We start from the raw sequence: 27,673 nt of genomic DNA on the forward strand, positions 1-27,673 counted from the left end.
TAGGAATCACTGCTGAAGGACCTGGAAAATAAGCTCCAGGGCACTTCCCCCTGTTCCCCCAGTTTCTTCCTGCCAGTGTGTGCAAGAGGGCTGTGGGAAATTGGGGCTTTTGTCACTTAGAAGCCCAGGCCTCTGCCGGAGGGAAGGCAGGAAAGGAAAACGGGATGGCACCTGACCCCCACCTGACTGAATAGGCTGACCCCAGTTCAACAGGCCCCAGGAACTTCCCTACCTGTGCTCCCGTCCCACCCTAAATGGGCCGCCAAGCCAACTTCATCCCATGACCTGGCTCTGTTGAACCCTGTAAAACTCAGCCCCTTGTAGCCGCCTCTATTTTATCCCCTGAAAATGTGCCCCTCCCTTACTTAATAAAAGCATCGTCGATTCGTCCAGGTCTGTCCCCATTTCGGTTATTTTTGCTTCCAACTGCAACTGCCAAAGTCAAATTTTCCTTCCAAGCTCTAAATAGCAACGACTCTCCACTTTTTAGATATAAAATAGCAAAAGGGACTCTTGCAAAAGTAAAAACAAAACGACCCTAGAAGCACACTCCGCCCCGCCGCGCCCCCGCGGCTTCTTATCCACAGGCCGTCCCGGGATGGCCCTTCGCCGCCCGGCTAACTTTCCCTAACGACCTTGACGGGTGGCTACTTTCGCGCACGCAGCAAATCAACCAAGCTGGGAGAAGGCTGGGGCGGGACAGGAGGCCGGCGGCTCAAAGCGCAAGCGGCGGGCGGGCGGGCGTCCTCCCCGCGGCTCCGGGGCCGCTCGGCTCGGCACAGCCCCGGTCCTCTCCACCGAGGCGCCGGGTGCAGGAGCGGGCGCGAGGGCGCTTCCGGAACTTTCATCTTCCGCCCGGAGCACCCAGGCTGGAGCTCGGGTCCTGCAGTTCTTCCTGAGCTCCGAGGGCGCGGCCTCCGGGCGTGGAGACGGAAGAGCCCCCGCCGGGTGGGGCGCGGGCGGCCGGCACCCCACGTGCGCCGGGACGCGCTTCCTCTTTTGCGCTCCTGCGTGGCCACTGGGGGAGGTCCCCGTGAGGCCGGGGTCCCGCAGTCCGAGGCTGGGCTGGCTCCGCTGCGTCCTGCGCTCGCCGGCGGGCTGGGCTCGGGAGGGACGCGGGGCTTCTTGCGGGAAGATGAGGAAGCCCGACGGGAAGATCGTGCTTCTGGGGGACATGAACGTGGGCAAGACCTCGCTGCTGCAGAGGTACATGGAGCGGCGCTTCCCCGACACGGTCAGCACGGTGGGCGGCGCCTTCTACCTGAAGCAGTGGCGCTCCTTCAACATCTCCATCTGGGACACCGCAGGTGAGGACAGGCGCCGCCGGCCACGTGGGCTCCGGAGCGGGCAGGGGACGCGGGACCTCCAGCCTCTTGGAAGCGTGCCCGCGGTGCGCAAGGCCCCGACCTCGGGTGGCAGATGCCCTCTTCTCTGTTCTCACCCCTCCTCCCATGATGCTTGGGGAAAATACCTGTTCGCCATTCCCGGCGACAGCCCATGCTACCCTAGGAGAAAGCTCGCTGGACCCGAGAGAACTGGGGGCCACTTTCCCTGGCCCAGCCGCTCGCCATAACCAGACGCACTTCTTGCTGCTTGTTTTCAGCGTTTAAATGCCCTCCCGATACAGACTCGCCCCATGCTCAACACCCTTGAGGGACAAGAAGCCCTGACGTTATAGCCCCTCTCCTCCCCGTTTAACCCAAGAGGAGACTGAGGCATAGAGCGTCGGCCCTGCTGTGCTTGGTTAGGAGACCAGGAAACAGGATTGGAGCCTCCTGGTCTTTTGCATTTCATTTATTTATCCTCTGAGCTGGGAATGATTTTCTGTAGAAACATTTTTAAGATAGGTAATGAATTATTTTTAGTGTGTAGTATTTGTGATTTGTTCATAAATACAACTCAGATGACCTGATTCAAATTTTCAGTTTAACTTTGTGAAATAACAATGGCGATTATAGTGTTATAATGGAATTTATTTCTTTTCCCTTGAAAAAGAACAAGATGTTTTAAGTGAGAAAGTGAAGAAACTTGGAATCGGATGATACATTTCCAGCAAGTGTGAGATTTTGGACTCTGAAACTTTGAAGTTCTGACTTCTTTTATGTCAGCACTTTTTAAAGTGATATACCCAAAGGTCTTGTCCAGAATTTCTAAATTGCTATCTTGGGTGCACCAGTCTGCTGAACACACAAGATCACAGCGAATTCTCTATTTAAAACTGAATTAATGAAGTTCTCTGGTGAACTTCACCACTTCCTCCTCCCTCTTGCTGCCTTTGATGGTGTCTTTTTTGTTTTTATGGTGGTGAACGTATGGACTAATTTACTTGTAGTTGTCTTGGGAAAACTGTTACCCAGGGAAACACAGGCCATCTCCAGTCTTTTCTCCAGCTCTGACCCCACCCAGACTGAGGGCAGGGTTTCCCCAGCTGACTGCCTCAGGCTGAGCATTTGGGGACAGCGGTAGGACCAATGCAAGCTTTGGGCATGAGAGTCTCAACATGCGTCTGCCAGTTTCCGACAGCGCTTCATCCCTTGGTGTCTTTTATCGGTTGGGGGAACTTCCTGGCTGTCCTTGGTGTACAAGAGGATATACAGGATTGGCACTAGGGACCCCAGGCTGAGAACAGGCCATGAGCTGTGGTGACAGAATGGGGCTCCTGTGTCAGAGGGCATGAAGTAGCAGTTTCACTTTGGTTACTTTATTCATCAGTGCCAAGGACGTGGTGCATCCGGAACGTTAGTCACCAGAGTATTTTGTAATACTGCTGATGTGGTGTCCTGGGTATCTTGCCAGGTCCTGGGGGTGGCATCTCATTTCCTGGTGGTCTTGGTGGCTGCCTCCTGTTCCTGGAACCCTAAGTGTGAGCTCACATGGGCTCCACAGAGCAGTGATTGGAGGGGGTCCTTCTCTACATTCCTGACCTCATGTACACACACACCCAGGGCAACCAAGGTCCAGAGTCAACAGTGGCCCAGGTCACCTCTGTCCCTGCCTACTCAGTGACTGATATTATGGAGCACCTGGAGGGAAAAGAGATAGGATTACATGTTTTTTCAGAATTTCAAAAAACCCAGAAGTCTAGCCTTAAGTGGTCTTGCTTTTTTTTTTCCTCCTTTTTTTCTAGTTCCTAACATTTCTTTCCATCCCACACATTGTGGTTTTCAGTGTAATTTTCATGTCTGAGGCAGAAGGAGGACAAGCTGGTGATGAACCAGTTTAATGCTGCTTTTAGTAAACGGGGTGGGGCGTGGGTGCAGGTATATCTCGGGCCTTAGGGTGTGTGACAGGAAGAACATGCACAGGTCAGTTTGTTTTGCCCTGGGCACATGTTCTCAAAAGCACAAGGTATAGGACCTGGCCGCTTATAGCCTGCTTGGTGGGGTAGAGGGCGGAGCAGGAGATGGGAGAGGGCATTTGCTGACCCATGAAGTACTGTATCTTATTCATTGACACAGAATTCCTTCAGAGGCAGGAACGACCGACCGGGTGTCTAACAGCTGGGGAGCCGAGAGCCTGAGGGAGGTGGGTGTGCTCCGACCTTGTTCTGTCCGTGTCCAGCCCTTCTCCTTCCATTGTGCCCTGGTCACTTGTCTGGGTCGGGAGACAGGTGGGGTCTTCTCTCCTGTGGTTTGATTAATCTGGGACGCAAAAGGAGGCTGCCCGGAGAGCAGACGGAGCCCTAAGGGAGTATCCCCCGGCCTCTTCTCTGCCACCGGCTTGCTCAGAACAGTCCACCCCGATGTTGCCCATCACCAGCAAATACAAACTGAGCTTTTGCCATGTGCGGCTGTTAGCCCAAGCCCTGCAGCAGTGACCTGCACAGGCAGGCGTGGTCCCGCTGTGGGAAAGGCCGGCAAGGAGGTCAAGGATCCAGTTTCCCAGGGGATCATTGTTTTGAAGGGAACCCAGCAGGGCAGGAGGAAGGTGAGCAGTGTGCCCTGCGGACCCCTGGAAGGCTGGTGCCACGCCTCACTACGTGCCCTTCCTCGGGCACTGCCCCAGAGTGGGGTGGCACCTGACTCGGTGTTCCTCCCTGGCTTCCCTTGGAGATGGGGCGCAGGGAAGCGGTTAAGAGCCCAAACTCGGCCCAGGTCCCTGCACTTGCACCCCTGCTCACTGCCGGGTCGGCTCTGCAGCTGCTGCTGAGAATTGGGATCCTGGGATTTTGCATCTGGAATGGGCGCAAGTGATCAGGGGCAAGAGGGCAGACTGCGACAGGCAGGAATGGCCCTCGGGACGTCCAGGTCCTGATCTCGGCAGGGGCGGCCTCCCCGTTCCAATACTTCCTGCTGGATGGACACAGTGGTCCCAGTCATCAAGTCCCCTTCCTGTTGGATCGACAGTCCCACTCTCGACGACCTCTTTCTTCCACATTTTAAAAAAAAATGTTCGTAGTTGTAGATGGGCAGAATGCCTTTATTTTATTTATTTATTTTTATGTGGTGCTGAGGATCGAACATACATGCTAGGCAAGTGCTCTGCCACTGAGCTACAGCCCAGCCCTCTTCCACATTTTAACAGAAGCAAAGAAGCTGGGTCACACCCCCAGCGCTTGCCTGGAGTCACCAGCTAAACACTCCTGGCCTGCAGGTTTGCCCTCCAAATGGCTGCAGGGTGCCGGGCTGCAGGGTCAGCAGAGCCGCGCTCTGTCCCCTTTCTCCCAGTTTCCAGTAACATGACAGCACTCATGTGGGCCAGAACCAGCAGCCCCTTTAACTCTGTATTTCCACCCGTGCTCTAGGCAGGACAGCTCAGGGGTTCTGGGAGCATGCGGGTTCTCTCTGCCGGGCTCCCTGCTCCTCTTCTGCACCAGCAGAGCCGTGAAGCTCCATCTTCCTTCCTTTCCTTTCCCTTTGTTTTTCTTCCCAGGAGTGCTCCACCGCTGAGCTGGATCCCCAGACCTTCTTAATTAGAGTTTGAGACCTAGTCTTACCGAGTGGCCCAGGCTGACCTGAAGCTTGTGATCCTCCTGCCTCAGCTTCCGAGGAGCTGGGATCACAGGTGTGGCCACTTCACCTGACTTGTTACGTCCATATTTCTACGGATGTTCATTCGAGGCACCTCGGATGCTCCTGGCCTTGGCCTGCTGCCCAGTCCTCAGTTACTTCTGCTTGTCACAGCCACCCCCCACTCCCAGTGCCACGGTCTCTACCAGTGTAGAATCTGGTTTTCTACTGTAACAAAGCAGTTGCTTAAAACATGTATGACTTAGAGGCAGAAAGTTGGAGCCACACATGGATCTGTGGGTCTCTCCTGGCCATAAGATTGCCTTCCTTTCTGGAGGAATCTGCCTCCTCTTTTCCAGCTTCTGGAGCCTGCCTGTATTTCTAGGCTTCTTCCCCCTCCGTCCTCAAAGCTAGCGGTGGCCACTGGAGCCTTCCTCGGGTGGACTCGCTCTGGTCCTGACACTCCTGCCTGCCTCATTCCAGCGTAAGTGGCCCCCGTGACGAAACGGACCCATCTTCCAGGACAGGGCCTGTTTTGAGGCTGACAGACCAGCAGTGCCAATCTCATCCGCAGCCTTCACGCCTTCCCTGTGGCACGACATTCCTGGGCCCAGGGATTGGGCCTTCTTCGGGAGTCACTGTTCGCCGACCCCTTCTGTGGGCTTCGCGGCCGTGCCAGCGTGCTCTGCTTCCTTTACCTTATCTGTAGAAGGGGCGACTGAGGCATCTGCCCGAGTGCTGCTGGGAATCTGAGTTCACGTGGTGACGTTCTCAGAGCAGTGCCCGGTGAGGAAGGGCTGTGCTCCTCTTTGCTAAGTGAGTGAGCACCTGGGTGGCCAGAAGCTTAACAACCACCAGAAAGCACCTTTCAGAGGGCATGAGGCTCAGGTGGGCCCCCAGTGACTTAGTGAGTGGAGAGGTTGGAGGGGGAAGTGCTGCAGTACAGTGACCAGTGTCTGCATGAGGGGCAGTGCCGGTGCCGGGGACCTCAGAGGTCCAGAAGGCCGTGGGTGTTCAACTCCTCTTCTGCTTGGAATCAGGTAGAGGCCCAGTGATGGGTGTGACCCACAAAAGACAAAGACTGCTGTTTTTCCTTTTTCCTCCATACTCCTCTCTGAGCAGACAGTTTCTCTGTCTCAGCCTGAATTTGCACGTGAGCCCAAGGACAATAGTGTTCTTGGTGTGAGAAGCCCAAGAGCAGAGAGATGGGTGGAGATGTCAAATAGAGATGGACAGCCCTCTGTCCCTGTAGTCAGAGGACAGTGATGAGTGGCCATTGCACCAGAGGAGTTGGGGCACAGGTGGCCCTGGAGTCCCTGTGACATAGGGACTGAGAAAACCCGGGCTGTTTGGTGTGAAATGGTGACTTTGGAGCCACAGGACTGCTTTCAGAATGCTGAAAGCTTGTCACATGGAAGACGAATTTCCGCCTTGTTCTGATTCCTGCCCCTCCAGCGACCGGAGCGAGTGTCTTGTGGGAGGGCAGGTGAGGGATGGAGCTCCCTCCACAGCTGTGCGCGCCCAGCGTGTGTGAGCATCGCCGCCGGCCCCGCACCCACGCTTCACGTTCACGTCCTCTCTTCACCCCCATGCTGTTGACCAGACCATGCTCCAGATCAGAAAATTGTCTTTCTGAGGAGAGCCAGTGCTCCTGCAATTACAGTGACGTGGTGACAGGCTAGAACCAAAACCTGGCTCTTCCTGCCGCCGTGCAGTTGGGAGCTGGATGTTGAGTGGTCTAGACCTACAGGGACGGGTCCTTCCCTCCCAGCCCCCGCTTAAGGTCTGTAAGGAGAGGCTGGGCAGGGGTCTAGGGTGTCTCCGCCATGAGCCCATGCTGACTCCAGGAGATGGACAGGAGCTTTGGGTAGACACTTCTCACTCTTTGCGTTGGTTTAGGATGTTTCTTGTACGTGAACAACTTTGGTCCCTCCCAGTAGATGATTCCTGGGTTGGGAAATCTGGGTAACTGGAGGGGACAGTTAGGAGCGTGGGCCTGTGCAGTTTGCTCAGTGGCCTTGGCATCCTGTGAAGGGCTGTGTGTTCCAGGGCAGGTCTGTGCAGGGTGACAGGGGGTGCACAGGTGAACATGCCACAGGAGAGGCACTGGTGGGTCCGAAGCCCGAGCACCCCATTCCTCAGCCTCAACCCCACGGGAGCTGCTTCTGGGTTGGGGAGTGAATCGGGGATGTGTGCCCAATTGTGACGTGTCAATAGTGGAATCAGCGGCAATGTGTGACTGAGCCTGGCAGTGGCTCTTCTCGACAGGGACCCCAGAGGGGTGCTGATAGTGGATACTTCCAACACTCCTGCCCTCACACATTTCAGAAGAGCCCTGAGAGATGGGTGCAGAGTGGATAGACAGTCCTCAGAAAATGTGGAGTGAGGGGCAGAGGGATGTGGACTTAAGCCAGCTCCTTACTCTAGATGCGGCTTCTGAGATATTTGAGGTCTTGACATGGTGGCACTCAGCCTAGCAGCTGCTATTGGCGTGTAGGAAGACCACCTGGTAGATTGTGTCCTCTTCCTGTTGAGCAGGGCACCGGCAGAGCCTGCCTCCCTTGTGAGCAAAGCTTTATTGGCCCTGGGCCACATCCATGCACTTATGGGACATGGTGGTAGCTTCACATGGCCAGAGCAGAGACTGTGTAGCTCAGAAGGCCAAACATCTTTACAACCAGCCCTTGGCAGAAAACTTGCTGACTCTGGGTTAGGTCATGTGAAGGAGAAAACACTTCTCTAAAGACGTTAGGAACAGAAACTTCTGGAAGTTTGCCTTTGGTGTTGGTGGGAACCCTTGTTTCACTTGAACTCCACACAGCACGTGTGTACTGTGTGCTTACCGAGCCTGCCTGGAGTGAGGGTCAGGGCCTGGGTTTAAAATTAACAGCTCCTACGGAGAGGATTTGGAGAACATTCCAGACTGGGTTTGGGTCTAGACGTTCATCCTGCAGACCCTCTGCTGGGAAGGGGCCTGTGTCTCCTCTACTGGGACTTGGGCACCTTTGGGGTGCGGGGCCTCCTGGGAAAGTTCCTCTCCTCGTTGACCAAGCCTGTGGCTTCATGCGTGTGAGTGGAGAGAGGCGGAAGAAACTCGAGTGCCTTGGTTCAGCAGGAGTGGTGGCAGCCACACCTCTGTGAGGTTTCGGAATCCAGGGGAGGCCCGTGAACAGCTCCTGTGTGGGAGGCTTGGTCCCCAGCCCACCGTGTGTCGGACTCCCTGGAACCCTGGCTGGGGGAGCTGCTTAAGGGTCATGAGTCGGGGGGAGGTCCAGGAGGAACAGGGCTGATTAAGGTCACCTGTGCTTGTAAACAGTCACCTGAACCACAGCAAAAGCCTCCGGGAGATGTTTTGTCTTGAAGTCCCCTGGGGGCGTAGAGGATTCAGGATCTCAGCCTCAGGTTGCCCCTCACCTCTTTACCCCCCCAACACAAGCCCACGGTAAATGGCAGATTGTCAGGGTCTAGCCGTCCATGCCCATGGGCCCAGGTGGCTTCCGCCAGGCCTCCACTCCCATGCCCCTCATGCTGTGGTGCGGAGGGCCTTCTCTGGGGCCTGGGACCCTGCCCTCCTCCCTCGGAGGCAGAGCCCTGCGTGGATCTTTCCCATCTTTCAGCGTCGCTCCTTCTTGGAGGGCTCCTCACCTGTGCAGCAGAGGGAATGGTCCTCCCCCAGCAGGCTGGGGGGCCTCGTGCCCACTCCCCAGGCTGCCCACTCCGCAGGCTGCCCTTCATCACCGTCCCTTAGTCTTTCCTCTGCTTTATGAGCTCCTAGTGCGTTAGTCACGTTCATGTTCTCTGTAGAGTCTAACATTTTTTCTAAGATGTTTTAAACTGGATTTTGCTGTATGAAGGTAGTGAAAGCAATCAGAGACTGAAGCTGGCAGTTGTATTTTCTGGATGATGTACTGACTCTGAAAACCCCCCTGTTAATGCAGCTCCTGGGCCAGTGTGTGTGGTGAGGAAATACTGGTTGGTGGTACTTATTATGTATGTCCATAAGGAAAGGCTTTAGACACTTGGTTTCTTGGGAGTTCAATCCTTAAACACCTGTTTAAAGGTGAAGAACAACACACCAGGACTTCTGCTTCTGGGAAGGTGGAAAAGATGTACTTTCTCTTCACTAATCACAGCTAGAAACTTGCTTTATGTGCAAAACCGACATTGGGAGGCCCTTAAAGGTGAAGGGCAGGCAGACCACAGGGCTCCTCCCATTGCCTTGGGCCCCATGTTGGGAGCCCAGGTTGCTTGAGGTCCTTTTGTTAGACCCGTTTTTCTGAGCACTGTGCTGGTGGGCTCTGCAGAGTGCCCTCACCCCGCCCTTCCAACACCCCCTCGGGGCAAGGCTGGGATGGAGCTTGGCCCACCTGGGGGCAGTGCACACACAGACCTGCATCAGGCCAACAGAAAGCCAACCAATAGACGGCAGAGCCACCCGTTGCTTCCTGGCAGCCTCAATGAGAAAGGAGGTAGGCACTGGGGAATGGTGGATGTTTCTAGAATAATAGCCGATTGGCTTCATATGTACAACTTTTGATTTGAATGGCCCCTCTTAGAGAACTTGCAGTTTATCAGTCTGTGAATTCCCTGCTTTTTGACAGAGGGTGAGGAGTTGAGATGGGTCTTCTCCAGTGGTTTCTGATATTTATTCAACTCCCCATTGTTGCATGGCCACTTTGTTTCCATAAATTCCCAAAGACCCCTGTGTAGAGAGGACAGCCTGGCCTGCAGGGAGAGCTGCCAGTCGGCTGCTACAGTGTATCCCCCGCTCCCTGAGGCTGCAGTTGGTGGGAATTCCTCTCATGGCTGGAGGACTGGCTGGTGGGAAGAGGTTGTTTTTGAAGAGTAACAAAAGACCTTTCTTTCTCAGATGCGCCTATCTTTATTGGCAAAACGGCTTCTGGTGGGAGTTGGAGTCTGGGACTATCAGGTAGCAGCAAGGAGCAGCCTCCAGGGAACTGGCCCACCTTCCCCAAGTCCTCTTTTCCTTTACCCACCATGGAAATAGCAGTTGCATTTTTCTTTGTTATAAGGAGACTCCTAGCAGTTCGTGTATTTAAAAAAAAAAAGTTTCTATGCCAAATTCTTTGGAATTTAAGCCGCAAACATTCAGACGTGTTTAGGGACTGTTTTGAAGAACAACATAGCTTCCTTAGAACCTAAGCTTTTATAGCTTGGAAGCCCTGTAGCAGCCAGGGACATCCTGATTCGGGTCTCAGAGAACTCCTTTCTCAGTCACTCTTCTAGCCTTTCTCTTCTAATAATTAATAAATGTGCATGTTTATACACATAAATTCTGGAATCAAATCCATCATTACCAGGAAACAGGAGAAGCTGCTATACATTTGCTTTTTCCTTTATTTCTGAAAGTTAGGATGTACTTATCACACTTATCACACATTTTTACCAAATACTCAATGGCTATTAGAATTTTGTCTAAAATCTTAAGACATGAAAAATTTCCAGGTAGGGTGTTTTCTTAAAAACTCATGGCCTAAGTGGAATTAAATAGGTCAACATGAACTACAACCCTTGAGGTGTGCTTTGCATAATGCAAGGCCGCACTGGGTAATGCTCACAGGCTAGCATTATGGGTTACCAGTTACCCTGCCTTACATTATTGAAAATTAACACACTGTTGGATCACAAAGAGTGTATCATTCTGAGGTCACCTAGTTAATGTTTTGAATTTTTGGATCAGTTTCTCTATTTTGGGAAGTTCTTAATTTTATTAACAGCATTCATAGACCTAAATAGTTGCTCTTGTAGTAGCCTCACACCTCATAAAAAGCTTTTGTTGTTGTTGGCTTCAGAGTACATCTGAAATGTTTACCTATATTTGAAAGGAAATGTTCGATGTGAAGAGTGGGTGTCTGCAGTGCTGCTTACGTGGGTTGATTCGCTCTCAAGGCAGCCCGTGGGCTCACGAGATCCTTCAGGGTCCACCAGCCCTGCACCCTGGAGACTCGGGCTCCATCTCAGGCTTTGGCCACATGTCGCTGTGCTTCCAGGGCATTTGTGTGGGCTGGAGGCTGTTCCTGCCCGCTGGCCCCTGCGCTCATTCAGTCCTCTCAGGCCCCCAGGTTACAGCAGCAAGGTTGTGTCCTGGAGTTGGCAGGAAGCCAGGGTGTCCAGCTGGGGCATGAGCCGGGCAGACTGCCCCAGGGCCTATGCTCTTGATCACCAGGCTCGCCCCACCCTTCCCAGAAGCGACAGCACTAAAGTGATGCTCAGCCTTCCTGTTCACGTCCACAGCATCATGACTACGAACTACAGCGCGTCTTCTCAGTGCCTGGCGAACTGAAAAAGCACTGCAGCGCCCGCAGGTGATGAATGATGGCACCCCGGCTGTCTCGGAGCGAGCCAGGCTGGTGCGTGAAAACGCACTTGGCTCTTTGTACTCCCAGAAGGCGTGCACTTCACACCTCTGTGCTGTGCTCTGTCATGAATGTGAAGGCGCCATCACATCGTGGGAGCGAGGAGGCGGCGTTTACTGTGGAGCTAAGGGATACCTGAGAGAGTGCAGCACTTGAGCGGGCACAGAAGTCAGAAAAGGTGCCCCAGAGCCCACAGGAAAGACACTTGCCAGTTACCCATATCGCCTGCCCCACTGGCCCCGGGCGCATCTGACTGCCTGGCTGGCCCTGTGCATTCAGGCTCCAGGCAGATCCATAGACTCTGGGGTTGGGCATCCAGCGGCAGGCCACCCAGAATGGCGGGTGAGGCGCTTTCCTAACCAAAGCCCGTATGTGCAGACAGTAAGCGCCTCCCTCCGAATGCACAAAGAAAAAACAAAACCAAAAACTCGAGACAAATGAAAATGCAAACAGCAGGCTGACATTTATAGGATTCTCAGTTCTAAGAGGGAAGTTTACAGGTATAAATACCCACATTAAAAATGAGAGCTTGCAAGTAAACAACCTACCTTTTATACCTTGAGGAACTAGAAAAGGCAGAACAAGCTGAGCCTGAAGTTACAGACAAAATTGACTGACCTTTAGTCAGACCAAGGGGGGAAAAATGCAAATAAGTGTAAGGGGAGACATTACAGCTGATACCACAAAAGTACTAAGAACATAAACTGCCACACTTGTAAGCTAACAGATAGGCTAACTTAAATGTATAAATTCTTAGGAACACAACCTACCAAGACTGAATCATGAAGACACAGAAAATCTGAACATACTGATGATAAAAGATTGAATTAATAATTAGAAACTTCCCAACAGAGAAGAGCCCAGGCCCTGATGGTTTCACTGGTAAATTCTAAAATACAAAGAATTTAACACTAATCCTTCAAACTCTTCAGGTATTGAAGGGGAAGGAATACTTCCAAACTCTTTTTAAGAGGCCAGCATTTTCCTAATACCCAAACCAGAAAAATAAACCACAAGGAAAGAACATTACAGACCAATATTGCTGATGAACGTCGATGCAAAAATCCTCAAACACAGCAAACTGCCCAGCTAAAGAAGAGCATCGCTTTGTCACTATCAAGTGGGTTGTCCTGCGGGGGACAGGGAGGGCTCAACAGGTACATCAGTAAGGAGACGCATCACTTCCTGCTGGGGAACAGGGAGGGCTCAACAGGTACATCAGTTAGGAGATGCATCACTTCCTGCTGGGGACAGGGAGGGCTCAACAGGTACATCAGTTAGGAGATGCATCACTTCATTAGGATGAGGGACTGAACCAGATGTCATCTCAGTAGGTGCAGAAAAAGCATTTGAGAAGATTTAACATGGTTTCATGATAAGAACTTTCAACATGTGGCATGTGCCTGAAGTCCCGGCTGCTCAGAAGGCTGAGGTTGGAGAAGTGCTTCAGCCCCACAGTTCAAGTCCAGCCTGCACAAGGTAGTGAGACACCCTCTCTCAAACAGAATAACAACAGAAAACCTCTCCACAAACTAGGTATGGGAGGGACAGATACACCACAGGCGTAACACTCGAACACACGGCACCCAACATGCAGGGGGAGAAGCTGGCGGCTCCCCGCAGATCGGCGTCAGGACAAGGTGCCGCTCTCGCCACTTTTGTTTAGCATGCTACTCGTAGTCCTAGCCAGAGCAATTGAAAAAGCAAAGGTATCCAGGGTGGAAAGGTTGCCTCCATTTCTAGATGACGTGAGTTTACACGCAGAGAGCAACTCTAAATTCTCCACCAAAGCACCATTTAGACCTAATAAGCAAATTTAGCTAAGTGTCAGGATACAAAATCATCATACAAGAATCATTTGCTTTTCAAATGATAACACAAACTCTCTGAAAAAGAAATGGAAGACAGAGATCCCATTTATAGTACCACCAGAAACAAATACCGAGGGGTAAATTTAGCCAAGGAGGTGGATGATCTGTAAACCTAAAACACTGGTGAAAGAAATTGAAAAAGACTCAACTAGGTGGGGCAATGTCCCGTGTCCGTGGGTTGGAAGACTCAACCTTGCTAAAATGCCTGTACTTCTTGAAGTGACCTACAGATTCAGTTTCAATGACATTTTTACACGCAAAAATTAAAATTCTAAAATTCATATAGAAACCGAAAGACACAGAATCTAGATCAAGAAGAGTAAAGTGGGAGACTCCATACTGTCCGATCTCAGAATCACGTGGGGCTCGAGGAACCAGAACAGCATGGTCCCTGCCTGGAACCAGGCGCACTGACAGAATCCAGAAACAAATCCACGCGTTCGTGGTGAGTGGGTATTTGACCACGGTGCCAGGAGCACACAGTAGGGAGAGGACAGGCCTTTCAGCCAGTGGTGTTGGGAAAGCTGGATGACACGTGCAGAGGCCAGGTGACCCTTCCCCAGACCACATGCAAACATAGCTCAAAATGAATCAGACACAGCAGCCCTGAACCTAACCGGCTAGACGAAAACTTAAGGGAAAAGCTTCTGTGTTGATTTGGGGAATGATTTTTTTTTTGGATGTGATTATAAAAGAAAAAATAGACCAATGAGATTACATCAAACTAAAAGCCTGCCCAACAAAGGAAACACTCCACAGAGCAAGATGCCTGCGAGCCACCCGTCCAGGGGCTGATACCCGGACACACCAGGAACCCGATGTAGCCCGTCCTTTCCCTACTGGGTGTCCTTGGCATTGCCGTTGAGGTCCCACCTGAGGACACAGGTTAGATGAGCCAGTGGCCGGAAGGCAGTGGCTGCAGGCCTCGCACGGCTCTGAGAAAATTGGTCACACAGAATCAGTAGATGGCAGCTTCCGGGCACAGGGGTGGGGAATCAGATTTCCCAGGTTTCAGTCACGCAGGGCACAAACGTTATGGAGATCAGTGTACAGCATGGTGACTGTTGCTCACAGTCCAGTCTTGTGTATTTGAAATTCACGAAGCAGGTGGATCTTAAATGCTCACACACACTGTACCTGAGATGTTTGTTGTTCAGCTTGGTAGTGGTGATCATTTCACAGTGTATGCAAAATGTGCTGTACACCTTAAACGTGCAATTTTTATCTTTCAAATAAACCTTAAGAAAATGGGGAGGATCCGTATTCTGACTAAAACTCCTAAGACTCTATTGTTTGGCCACTCCCTATTTAGTCTGTAATCACACCACTATCGTCATAGCCAGCCAGGAGCCCTGCCCGGTTCTTAAGCAGATGAGCGAGCCCTTTGGATCTCTGCTTCAAGATCTGTGAATATGCACACTAATGGGGGGAGGGTGAAATGGAACAGGTGTGTGTGTACACCTACCCGGCACTCGAGTGAACTATCAGTGAGCTCTGGGCCATTCCAAGGGGACCCGGGCTGGCGGGTGAGGACACTGAGGCAGACCTGGGCTCTGCCCAGGGACTGATGCCAGCACTGAGATTCCAGTGGTGTTCTTTCCAACCTGGCTGTTGTCCTAGAGGAAGCTTGAATTCCACCCAGTTTGTGCAGCCTGGAACTCCAGGCGGGGGTCTTGGGTTCTCAAAGGGGACAGTGGTGAGCCTTGCCCATCCCTGTGTTGTGCTAAGTAGCAGGTCAGCGTTTGCATTTATATTGTGTCTGAGTTGATCAGTTTCTGGATCGTTCGAGGATATTTTGTTCTCATTTATTAACACTCGTTGACCCACTGTTTACTTAACCGGGCACATTTTCTGTAACAATTGCAAAAGCACATTCCAAACCTAGCTAATTTAAAACCTGATTAACTCTGGTTAGTGACCACCAAGCCTTAGGCCCCAGCAGTTGAGGGTGCAGCCTCTGACCCCTGACAGGTGTTGTCCCCCTGGCTTTCTGTGGCTAGGGCACCTGGGGCTGCTCTGTACCTGTTACCTGTGGAGAGGGCCAGAGGCTCACCTGTTGGTTTCATCAGTTAGTCCTGTTAATACTGCCGCTCCTCGCTGTCGCTGAGCAGCACCCGGACTGCTTGCTGCTTTGAAGTCTATTGCTCTAAGTGAGGTCTGTGGGTGGCGGCGGCGGGAGCCAAATCAGAGCTGGCGTTTTAACCAGATCACTGGGCAGTGCACACGGCAGGTGGGCAGGGGGCTGCGCCAGGCTTGCTGCAGCCCTGTGGAAATAAGCCGATTATCTAGAGCGGGATCAGGCCATTTGAGCTTCTGGGAGTTCTTCATGGGTGCTGGCTGCACACATTATGGAGTTTTTGAATTGTGGTTTAATATATATATTTAACAAAATTTACAATTTTGGCCATTTTAAGTACACAGTTCAGTGGCCTTAATATATTCATGTGATGACCTGTGAAGAACTTTTCATCTTCCCGAGCTGAAACCCATCCCCATTAAACACTCATCTTCCTCCTCTGCCCCGGCACCTGCTGTTCTACTTTCTATGCCAATGTTTTTGACAATTTTAGGTAATTGTTTTAAAATTTTACTTTGCATCATAATGCTGTTACATTTCAATTTGATAAACTAAGTTCTTAGAGAAGACTCGATTGCAGGTGATTGGAGAGTGTCCAGGTGACTCCCAGCATCCTCAGCAGCCATTTCTAGTCCCACGATGTTTGTCCTTGGGCACGGTCCTTGAAGGGGTGCTTTATTAGAACACACCCAGAGTGGAAGCAAGAGATGACCGGACAGCATAAATATCTGCAAAGTCCTGTTTCCTTAGAATCGTTAAGAAAGGGTTTGACACACTTACCTGGGGGCAGAACCAACAGGAAGTGTTTGTTCCCTGTCATGTGTCTCTCAGAGCATTTGCACAGTGGAGAGGGATGAAGGCCTTACTCTCTGTACAGCAAAGGCGTTGCACCCTGGGCTGCTCCATGCAGTGTTCCAGTTGATAGTATTTCAAGAAAACCCTTTTTAGATTTAAAGTGTTTTTTAATGGGGTATTTGCAGTTCAGTCTTGGCTTTGGAACAAGTTAAGACTTGCTTTAAAACAGAAATGGTTGAGTTTCCTGCTTTAATAAAAAGAGGCTTTAGCAAATGACTAAGTATTTACTTGATAAGCTCATTCTAAAATGAATTATCACAAAACAGCACAGTATCTACTGAAGGTGAGGAGACTGGCTCATTAATATGCTGGTATGTGGGAGTTTTTGTTTTTAAAGCTAAGTATGTTATGTAAGTGTATTTTTGGATTTGCCTCTCTTTTCTTGATATTAGGCTTTTAAAGAACTTCTCTTTGAGTTATTTGTTTTATTATGGAATTTTTTTTAGTAAATTCATGCCTGAAAAATTCACAGTGATTTGAAAACTGAGCTCGTTTTTATTATGTAACCACCTTGCCACTTTTCTCAGAAGCCCCGTCATTGAGTCAGTTCTGGGATAAGCGTGCAATTGGTCATTAGGGTGATAACACGAGTCGGGTGGATGTGACACGTGTTTAGTTTTTATCCCTCAAATTATCAGACGGAAGCGACAGAAATGACGCATGCTGGCTTGGGTGAAAATACACTGTTGTCAGTATCTCACTGTGTTTGGATGTAAACATGAGCTGGTTTTCCTAGAACACCCAGCCTCTCTTCTGTATAGTGCATTTTTTGTTACTTGGCAATATTTTGGGGTCTATATTCTCTTTTGAAAAGGAAAACTCTGATTTTACAGGTTGGGCTGGGATGACCGTAGTCACGTGTGTGCCCACTGATCCAGGTAGCACAGTCTCTAGGGAGTCATCAGCTGAGCCCGGCCGTGCTGATTCTCATTTCGTCTCCAGCAGGAACACTTGGGCTTCCTCCAGGAGAGAACAGCTAGCTGTCCTTTGTCATCAAAAACAGCCATGTCTCATGCCCATGAGTGACCACAGACTGCTCAGAAGAGAATCCAAGGAACAGTCGGTGTGGGCAATCATGAGCTTACTGGGTTTGAACTATTAGCTTATTCGAAAATGTTCTGCTAGTCACTTCTTCTCTCAGTGCGATCGATTGATTTGTCTTGCAGGTTTAGTTCTTTCTTCTGGCAGAAAGAAGCCTCACTGTCTCAGGTGGGTTTTCTCCTTTTCCCCTCCTAGCTGTTGAGGTCCAGCTGTCTGACACTGGCATGTAGTCCTTCTGGCACAGCTGGGTGTGGGGTCCATCCAGTGTTTCCTATATGGTCACAGGTGGCTGTCCTGGGGCTGCTACCGAGCCAGGGATGGTGGAAAGGGCCCGGGATCTTCACCTATGAGCAGGGCAGTTCCTGCCCTGGGACTGAGAAGGCCACAAGGAGTGGTGGGGCACTGGCACCTGCACACACAGTGATGGTCTCTGGGAACAGTGGGCAGCTCAGCAGGGCCCTGTCCTCTGCCCGGGGAAGAGGCTGGTGCTGGGGAGCCGTGGCCAGCGGGGCTGCACGCAGGCACTGGCCGTGCTTCTCAGCCCCCCAGATCTGCTGGGTCCGCTGTCTTTCTTTAGAGTCTGAGGTCCTGGCTTCCTTTATCTAGCCCCCTCTTCCCCAGCTCATCACAGACCCGAGGCCGAGAGCACAAGGGGTGGCAAAGAGCAGGGACCCTGGACTCTGGTGGCTGACCTGCCCTTCGCTGCCCATGTGACTGTGGCTCTTATCACTGTGCACTGTGTGACTGTGGCCTGTGTGACCGTGGCCTTTGCATGTCTGTGTCAGCTTCTCACCAGGGCAGGGGTTGCTGGGATGACCCAGCCCCACATGAACGTGGAGCAGCAGCTGGATGGATGAGGGCCGTGGTGTTCACTGTCTCAAGGTTACTACTGCTCCCTGCACGCCCTTTAAGAACCGGAATATCACACGTCCAGAACAGAACCTGGCACTGTCCCTGGAGCTTGGTGAAGACGTGACTCTACATCTGAGTGACCGTCGGCCACCTTTGAGCTCTTTGTCCACAGGCCAGTGGCTCTTCCTGTCTGTGGTGCTTCCCCTCTGCAGAGGCAGCCCGTCCACTCCTCTGCTGGATAACGTGCTGGTCTTTCTTGAATGCCTCTTTCTCTGGTTACCGCCTCTTCCTTCTGTATTTCTCAAGGAGGACAAAAGCTGGGCTGGGGTGATTTGTTCCTTACTGTGTAGATCAGATTAGAGAGCGAAGGTCACTCCTTACTCGGGTTGAGTTACAAACTGTGAATTGAGGCAGTGTTAGCCATCCCTGCCCTGGGGAGACTTCCTGATCGGTGACTTGCGCTCAGGAAGCAGGCGACTTTGCCAGCTTTGGCTTGGGAGAGGGCACGTGGGTTTGGTTACGCAAGTTCAGTGTCATCTGAACATCCTTATCGACTTCTCCTTTACTGTGGTTTGCCGAAGTTCATGACCGACTGGCTGTTCCTCCTGCTTTCAGAGGGGAGAAGGGGTGTGGCTGGGGAGGAAGCAGAACTCCCTTGCCTGTCTGACCCCTGCACATCACGGGGACAGAGGGCAAGGGAAGTCTTGATTCCTCTTCAGCTCCTGGGTTTGGTCCCCATTGGGGAGGTGGGGGCCGTGGCTCTGTGGCTTCGGCTGTGCCAGGGAGCGTGCGTTGCCTAGGTAACAAAGCGGAGCAGAATGGGTGGCTCACCAGGACACAGCCTCTTGCAGTCTGGAGGCTGGAGGTCTGAGGCCCTGTGCTGGCAGGCAGGCCTCACTCCTCTGAAGGATCCGGGAGACCTCCTTCTCCCGCTTCTGGTAGATGCCACAGTCCTGGGCTTGTGGGTCCACCACTTTGATCCACCTGTTTCAGGCAGCTCCTCCTGCACCCACCCCATCCTCCTGCATGTCCGTCCATGTCATCTGCACGTCTCATAAGGACACCCTCACATTCAATTAAGGATCCTGTTTCCAACTAAGGTCCCATTCACAGGCGTGGGGATTAGGACTCGAATGGAGCCCTCTGAGGGATTCAGCCCACCCTGTAACAGCGGGCACGAGGTAAGCATCTCATTTTTGAGACATGAGCTGATGCTTCCCGGTAAGCTGGCTCATCTTTAAGGAGAGAAGTGGAAGCCAGGCCTGTGTGGGAAGACTTGGCAGCCTCTGCGTCCTGGGTGCCGCTTCCCTGCCTGGGGCCAAGGGCAGCGCACAGCGATGCTGGAAGGTCCACACTGGGTGCAGGACTGCCTTCTGTGGCCACCCACTAAAGGTAACCGGCTGCCCTAGATGGTTTGTGGCAGGACTGGGCAATGAGGCCCTGGGCAGGCGGGAAGGTGGGAAATCAAATTCAGAAGACTGGACGCTGGGCCTCGGCCTGTAGGTGAGACTGGGAAGATGGAGGCTTCCTGGATGGCGAGGGCCAGAGGAGCTGAAGCCCGTGAGCTCCGACCCCGCCTGTGTTAGCTGTTTGCCTCTGCGACTTCCTGTCTTCTTCACGCCCATCACGAGTGGTTCTCGAGTGTCCATGTGTCCTGAGGATTGTGCTTGATGCTCGGGGTGGACATGCTGCCTGTGGCTCTTGCCTCAGAAGACTTGGTCACAGGGACCCTGCCTACACATAGCCACTGAGCACGTGAGGCTGGAACACTGGAGACGTGGCCACGTCCATTGGGGTTGGGCCCTAGCATGAGAGGTACACCTGACTCAGAAGTGTTCGTACCAAAAGGCCAGCTTGGTAGCTTTATTTACTTATTTATCTTGTGGTGCTGGGGTTGGAACCCAGGGCGTTGCTCATGCTAGGCGAGTGCTCTGCCCCTCTGCCACACCCAGCCCTTGTCTCTGTAGTTTTGTGTGGACTGGATAGTGAAGTGACGATATTTTGACTTTGTTGAAAAAAATATATTGAAATCTGTGTCATCTCTCAGACTTTAAAATGTGGCTATCAGAGAACTTGAATCACAGGTGGGCCTATTTCATGTTTTTTGGACTTTCTGGTCAGCTGGCGATGACAGGGAGGCACCATTTCATGCACATTGTCACATTGTCATGTGCTTTTCAAAGAGCTTGGAGGGTTTTTTTTTTTCCTTTTTCTTTTTGTAAATACTGGGAGTTGAACCCAAGGGTGCTGTACCACTGAGCTACACCCATAGCCCAGCTCTTGCTTATTTTATTTTTGAAGCAGGGGCTCACTAAGTTTCCCAGGCTGACCTGGAACTTGAGATCCTCCTGCCTCAGCCTCCAAGTCACTGGGATGGCAGGTGTGTGCCACTGTGCCTGGGGATTAGGTCCGTCTTTAACAGTGACGGGAACCAATGAACAATAGCACGGGGTGTGCTTTGTGCAGCCGCGGGCCTGCTCGCTCTCTGTGGGTGAGCGAATTCCTGAGTGGCCACACGCAGGAAGAGCGAGCCAGGGTGATGTTGTCAGAGAAGTGGTGATGTGGGCTGGGTCCTGGGCGTTACGGGGACCTGGAAAGAGCTGAGCATTTTGGTGAGATCATGGCCACATGGAGGGGTGGCTGTAGAGGGTTGTTCAGGGGCATGGAAGGCTAGTCTGGAGGGGGGGCAATGGTGGGTTTCAGACGCCGGCCAGATGTTGCCATTGGCCTCAGGGCAGGGTCATGGTGACGTAGGTGAAGTGTAGATGTTTCAGTATGATTGATCTGCAGGTCATGGGACTGATCGGCCATGAGGAGGTATGTTACCACCTGACTGTCGCCCTGGTCTCGGGGGGGACTCAGGGTCGAATGCCAAGGGTGAGACAGATTAACCTGGGAAGGCTGTCAGGGGTGAGGGAGGAGGCCAAGGATGCTCAGGGGCCTCTGAGCCAATTCTGAGTGCAGACAGGGTTGGGGAAGAGGCTGGTTTTGATGGCCTGATGGTGCTTGGCTGGATGTGCCCTAGGAACCGTCAGGTGGGTAACTACTGAAGCAGGGCTGGGACGGAGGTGGTTCTCACCTGACCATGTGCCTGATGCCTGGGGAGCTTGTTGTCCAGCAATGCCCCCAGGGATTCAAGTGACCTGCCTGCCTGTGAGGGGGGACCTGTGTTTCAGAGGTCCTGGGAGATCCACCACCTGGGTGGTGGCTGCTGACCTTGGAGGCTCAGGCTCAGGTTGCGGAAGGCTTAGAAGGTGTTAGATTCCTGCAGCTGCTGTGGTGAAATACTACCAGGGTCTGTCCCTCCGCACAGGCTGAGCCAGGTGTCAGCTGAAGGCTCTAGGGCAGGAGCGTGTGTCCCAGGCCTCTCTCCTGGCTTCGGAGGGCCCCGTCTCTGCCTCCAGGTGTGTCTCTTGTGTACATCTCTTCTAAGGACTCTGGTGATTGGATGTAGAGCCCACAGGGCAGTTCAGAAAGCTCTCCTCTGAATTCTAACTTGAATTGTATCTCTAAAGACAGCTTTTCCAAATGAGACCCCATTCCCGGGTTCGGGGATGGACACACCTTTTGGGATTCTTGTGCAGCTGTGCAGAAAGGTAGAAGGCTATGGGAATTTCCTCTTATGGGAAAAACATTAAGAATAGAAGAGAAAGAGGCGGTCACTTCAAAACCAGGAAGAATTTGGAATTGAAACTCCTTGCTGCCTTCTCCACCCCCACGAGAGATGCCCCCTGCACTCCCAAGAGCCACAGCCTTCCTGGCACTGGAAACCCGTCAGGGTGGCCTTGAGCCTGGAAGGAATGTCCAGTCTGCAGTTCACCTTACCCCGAAGCCTGCAGCAAGCTAGGAAGCTGGTGGCAGGGGATTTCCTTCATTGTATCTGCATTTGGAAAGAACCAGCCTGGACAGCGGAGACTGAAAGGCACCCTCAACAAAGTCAAAGTGGTACTTTCAGTTTTCTAAAAAGCCCCTTTTCTTGCTGTTCCTCCTCTCCCTGGACACATGACCAGGGTGATACACTGGACCATCTATGTCCTCATCCTGGAAAAGGACCTGTGGGCCCCAGGCTGTCCTTGAAAGCATGCTGTGCCTCTTTGTGGAGGGAATGGGGCCTCAGTGGGCAGCCTTGGACTGGGTAGGACAGCAGGGTACCTGTCCTAAGAAATGAACAGGTCACTCTAAGAGTGTTAGGCAGGCAGGCTTCGCCAGAGAGACAGACCAGTGGGGCGTTGATCGGTGCAGACAGGACTCGTGTTCTTTCGGGGCCGAGTTCCTCCTCCTGCGACCTCAGCCTTGCACCCAGGCCTGCCGCAGATTGTATGTGGCCACCGTGTTGTGGAGGTCTGGGCTTCAGTCAGTCCCAGCGTGTGGTCCCTCTACAAAATGCATCCCAGCAGCATCCACACACCATTGGACAAACCACTGGCCCACGGCCAGGCTGAGTTGATGTGTGCCGTAAACTGTCACAGGCATCAGTGGTGGCCGATTGGCTGTTCATCTAGAGATGCTCTAGAGCAAGGAGTCCCACAGAACAGCCTGTGAGTGGCACCGAGAACCATCACCCCACTGGCTCCTCACTCTCTACCTGTTGGAGAGCAGCGGCTGTGCCTAGCAAGGGCCCGGGAAGCCCAGCTGTTTCCTGAACCTGGGGGGACAAGTGGCCCCTTTCTTCCTCTTGCACTAAAAGGTTTAATCATCTCTTCTTATAAATATTCCTAGGGGTGTTGCGTCCATGGAGACCATTTTAAACGTACTGATGAGACCACGGACAGGGGAGTCTGTCTGGTTGGGGAGGAGTCTAACTCAGGCACAGTTGAAGCAGTCTGCTGTGTGACTCAATTCAGTTTCCCAGCCACTTGGCAGGTGCTGTGGGAAATGGAGGCTCCTGATGACACAGTGACTTCCCAGGCTCGTGCTGGGGGGCTTGACTCTAGACTTCTCTGGAATCCGGCTCTTTAGGACGCCTGCCTGCGCCACCTCCAGGGTGGCCTTGCCTGCATTTTGGAACTTCCAGCTTTATGGCCGCTCACTACTACTGCCCGTGTTCCTGGAAGAAAGCCCACCAGGCACAGGTTTTCCTCCTGTCAGAACGAGCCACTCCAAGAACCTCCCTCCTGTTTCGAGGGTGGTTGGACCCGACTCCTGGGTTGCCTGGAGCCAATGTTCCTGCCTGGGCTCCATCCCTCCTGTGTATGACCAACTGCCCGCTCTATCCTGTGCCTTGGTCTCTGCTTCTGTGAATGAGGGAAGGGGAGGCCCACCCTGTGGCTGCTAGGAAACTGAGTCTAATAAACCTGGAGGGCCCGCTGCTGACCAGGTTGCTCTGTCACTGACCTGCATTTCCTGTACCTGATAGAGGGAAGTGACCGCAGAGATGAACAGTTCCTTCCTGCCAGGATGACGAAGTGGTGCTCGGTTCCCAGCTCCTCCTCGTGCCTGGACAGACTTCCACGCACGTTGGATGGAGTTCACTCAACTGTATTTTTTTTTTTTTTTTTGGGTGCTGGGCACAACTGTGTTTTAAGACCTGTGATCTGAAAACCAGACCTTGGGCTGGGTAGGCCAGTGGGCCTGCCTGCTGGCCCCTTTGCGGCTGCTCTGGGCCCTGGTGAGCTTCCAGGTCAGTCTTGCTGCAGGTGGGTACGTAGTCTCTCCAGCAGCTTTGGTCAGAAACTGGAGCACTGTTGCAGATTCCGGCGGTCCTTCCCCCGGGACGGTCAATGTACAGGGCTGCACTGGTGGCATAAGGCTGAACAGGTCATTCTGGAAGTGCTTCCTGAACAGGTGGAGTACTGATCCTGGGACTTGGGGCAATCACAGGCTGCACTTCCAGTGGGGCCCTGGGCCAGTGGCTGTGCCCCCCTTGCCAGCCTTGCTCCACTGACCTGGCTCCTTAGCTCACTGTTTGGCTGAGCTTGAACCAACTTGAGATTCTTCAGAGTTGGCCCATGAGACAGTTAGTTCCCCAGGGAAGTCCAGGTGAAAGAAACGACTGGGATTCCTAGAGCTTTGGCCTCAGAATGGGTGTTTAAGGGACCCAGGTCTGGAAAAGAGGGCAAGAGAGAGAGGATCTGTTACATGAGGAGGGACTCGCCAACTGCTAGTTCAAGCTCATCCTTGCAGAAAGGAAGTTGATGTCGGGAGAAGTGAGGGGCTGTTCTTAGCTGGTGAGCAGCTGGTGCCTGACTTTTTAGCTCAGCCTGCCTTCACAGAGCACTGGAAAACTTATTAGGAGGCTTGGCTTCAAATGTACTGCAAATTTGGCAAAGCTAAGTGTGTCAGGTCAAGTCTTGGTGACTTACCAGTTTATCTTCATTGCTTCTCATGCTTGAAATGCCAAGCAGGGTTCCCACTGACATCCATTCAGCAGTAAGTTCAGCACAGTGCTTCCGTAGACTAGCCTGTCCTGTTACAGATTTGCCCCATGTTGCCAGAACCAGCTAGCTCAAGACACCTGAAAGCAGCCCAAGTATTTATTCCCTTAGCAATCCTAAAAGCTGTAGATTACATCTAAAGCAGTATTTAAGAATTTCAGGCATGAAAACTGGCTTGTAAATTCTTTAGCTTGGTAACTGCATTTAGGCTATCTACTGATGGAGGAGTGATTAACAGATTACGTGAGTTGAGTAGCAGTCCCTATATATGCCCTGTGCTGGCTGGCATTTGGGGTTATTCTGTTCTTTCTGTAGTTGCTCTGAATTTTTTTTTTTTTTTGTATAGTGATTTCATTTTTTTTTAAAGGCGAATGGAAAACTATTTTAGGCATAGGCATTATACTATGCCTAAATGAACTATTTGTCCCAAATGAACTATGTAACAGAGACTTGAAAAAAATTCTTCCAGGGTCAGTGGAATGTCCCTGCTCTCTGTTCCTTAGTTGCTCGCTTGTGAAATCTGGTGGTAGGAGCTGATGACATTTTTCGCTTTTGGAAACCTCATGATCCTGGGTTAGTGTGTCTGAAAGAAGTCCTGGCTTACGGTAGCCGTGGGGAAGCATCTCTTTCACTTCTTTTCGTTTATTACTTACCGGGGATTGAACCCAGGGGCACTCTACCACTGAGCCACATCCCCGGCTTGTACTTTTCGTTTTGAGACGGGACTTGCTGAGTTTCTGAGTGCCTCACTAAGTTGCTGAGGCTGGCCTCAAACTTGTGACCTTCTTGTCTCAGCTGGGCTTGGAGGCATGTGCCACAGTACCTGGCATGTCCTTTTTTAAACGTCTACAGTTGTCAGTTTCTATAGGTCTTGGTCGTTGTCTTCCATCATGGGGGAACAGACACCAAATCGGACAGCCGCTGTTTCTGCCTGGCGGTGTCCAGCATAACTTGACCTGAAGCCTGTGATAAGTTGCCTGTCTCAAACTGATCTGGGAGGTGAGCTCAGGGGAGGAACGTTGCTCTTTGGGTGCTGGATTCCAGAGTGACACCACTTGCCCCAAACTACACAGATCTGTCCAGGCTGGCTCTTCCTAAAGAGGGAGGCAGCCCGGGACCCTGAGGGACCCCGCATTTTGGCTTCCAGACCTGCCTAAGGGCACACAACTCCAGCTCCTGCCAAGCCCAGCTGGGCTCCTGGTCCAACTTGCCTCTCCCCAGTTCTCTCAGGAAGGGGGGATAAAGAAAAGCATGTTCCTATGTGTTTCACTGTTAACCTGATGGTCAGGTCCAGCGGCTATTGTGATTTTAGAGGTGACGACCATGACTGTGGGGAGGAGTCTGCGGCAACCATCACGGGAGTGGAGCGCCAGTTACTTCCATGAGCGGGAAGGAGCCTTGTGACCTCTTCTGAGTTCACTGCCAGTGTTTACAGGAGGACATGAGCATCCTGCATGGTGGCTTCCTTAGAGCGTGTCCCCGTGGTGAAGCAAACACTCCAAGGACCCAGGGATACCCAGTGAGCTGTGGGTGGCATGGCCCTACCTGCTGGGCTTCCCTTGCGTGACGTGAGTGTGAACCTGTCCCAGGGATGCCTGTTTGGACCCGGGTTTGCTCCCGCCTTGGAGAGTGGCCTCATGGTGTTCTCCACATGCTCATGCTGCAGGCAGAGGTCACAGAATTTCCTCAGCAACAGTCTTACTCGGTGCCACTTGGGAACCTGGCACAGACCATGATACCAAGAATCGAGACCATGCAGGTAGCATTGTTCAAACAGCTTCCTTTAGAATTCCAGAGGCCTGGGCTCCTGGGTCAGCTTCAGCTGTCAGCGGGGACCCTGTCTGTCACCTGGGCTCTTGGGCTGGCTTCTACCTGCACCTGGGGTCCTGGTTGGCCACCTCCTTTTTCTGGCCCCTTCCAGCTCCTGCCACATCTGTGGGGTGGAGGAGCTCGCGTGCAGCACTGCAGGTGGGTACATGCTGAGATGTCTTCCCCTCTCTTCCCCCAGGGCGAGAGCAGTTCCACGGCTTGGGCTCCATGTACTGCCGGGGCGCAGCCGCCGTCATCCTCACCTACGATGTGAACCACCCGCAGAGCCTGGTGGAGCTGGAGGACAGGTTCCTGGGCCTGACGGACACGGCCAGCAAAGACTGCCTGTTTGCCATCGTGGGGAACAAAGTGGACCTCACTGGGGAGGGGGCTGCAGAGAGTGGGCAGGAGGAGGGGCATAACCCCAGCAAGGCTGGGGGTGGCTGTGCCGCCCCCAGGGTGCCCAAGCAGGTGCAGCTGGAGGATGCAGTGGCCCTTTACAAAAAGATCCTGAAGTACAAGATGTTGGATGAGAAGGATGTGCCGGCTGCTGAGCAGATGTGCTTCGAGACCAGCGCCAAAACGGGGTACAACGTGGACCTCCTGTTTGAAACCTTGTTTGACATGGTGGTGCCGATGATCTTACAGCAGAGGGCTGAGGGGCCGTCGCAGACTGTGGATATAACCAGCTGTAAGCCCACCAAACGGACCAGATCTGGGTGCTGTGCCTGACCTGCAGAAGGCCTTCCTGACCCTTGGTCTGTGCTTGTGGGAAGCTGGCTGGGGCAGAGAAAATCAGGGAATGGCTGTATAGCACAGCACGCGGGGAGGGCTGCTAGTTACTGGTGCAGATCTGCCTGCACAGGAGCCTCAGGTGGGGGCAGGAACGCTCCACGGAAGCAAGTCAGGACACTGATGCTGCCTTGCTGCTGCCTCTGTCCCTGGTCTCCGCCTGCAGTGTGACTCCCATTCTCAGGTCTGGCCCCACCTGTGACCTGCCCTGCACCCGCCACGGCCATGTTGTGCAGCTTTATGCTTTCTGTTGTTCTGGAACTTTCACTGTGATTCCTTTGTGATCCTCCCATTTGGTACTTATCTTGACACATTGTGATAATGATTCTCCACACTTAATTTATACAAAATCAAGAATGTCTTTTATATTGGTGGAAACAGTGTGGGCTACACATTTTATTAAAGAGGATTTGGGGGACAACCTTGGTGTGGAGACTTACTGATTTGGATTTCATGTGAACCTCAGGGGCTGCTTGCTAGGGAAGGTCCTGGGGCGATGGGCGTGACCTGGCTGGCTTCTTTTTTTCTTTAAAGCTACATCAAGTTCATACTGATTCCAGACTATTCAGACTGGCCCGCCTGCCCCGCTGTCTCCATGGCCTGCATTCTAGTGGTGGTAGCCAGGCTCTTGGCTCTGGTCCTGCTCAGGTCTCTTTGGGCCCCTTGCTCCCGACTG

The 27,673-nt window shown here is 52.5% G+C and overlaps 1 protein-coding gene across 1 annotated transcript; it reads left to right on the forward strand.

Annotated features, from left to right (window-relative positions):
- The first annotated feature begins 670 nt into the window (after positions 1-670).
- Rab20 (RAB20, member RAS oncogene family) lies at positions 671-27,415 on the forward strand. Its single transcript, XM_047554622.1, has 2 exons — positions 671-1,307; positions 26,405-27,415. The coding sequence occupies exons 1-2, from the start codon at positions 1,136-1,138 to the stop codon at positions 26,935-26,937; spliced, it is 705 nt and encodes a 234-aa protein (XP_047410578.1). The 5' UTR covers positions 671-1,135; the 3' UTR covers positions 26,938-27,415.
- Positions 27,416-27,673: the final 258 nt, after the last annotated feature.

The sequence above is a fragment of the Sciurus carolinensis genome, chromosome 5, assembly GCF_902686445.1.
Source record: "Sciurus carolinensis chromosome 5, mSciCar1.2, whole genome shotgun sequence".
Classification (NCBI taxonomy): Eukaryota; Metazoa; Chordata; class Mammalia; order Rodentia; family Sciuridae; genus Sciurus; species Sciurus carolinensis.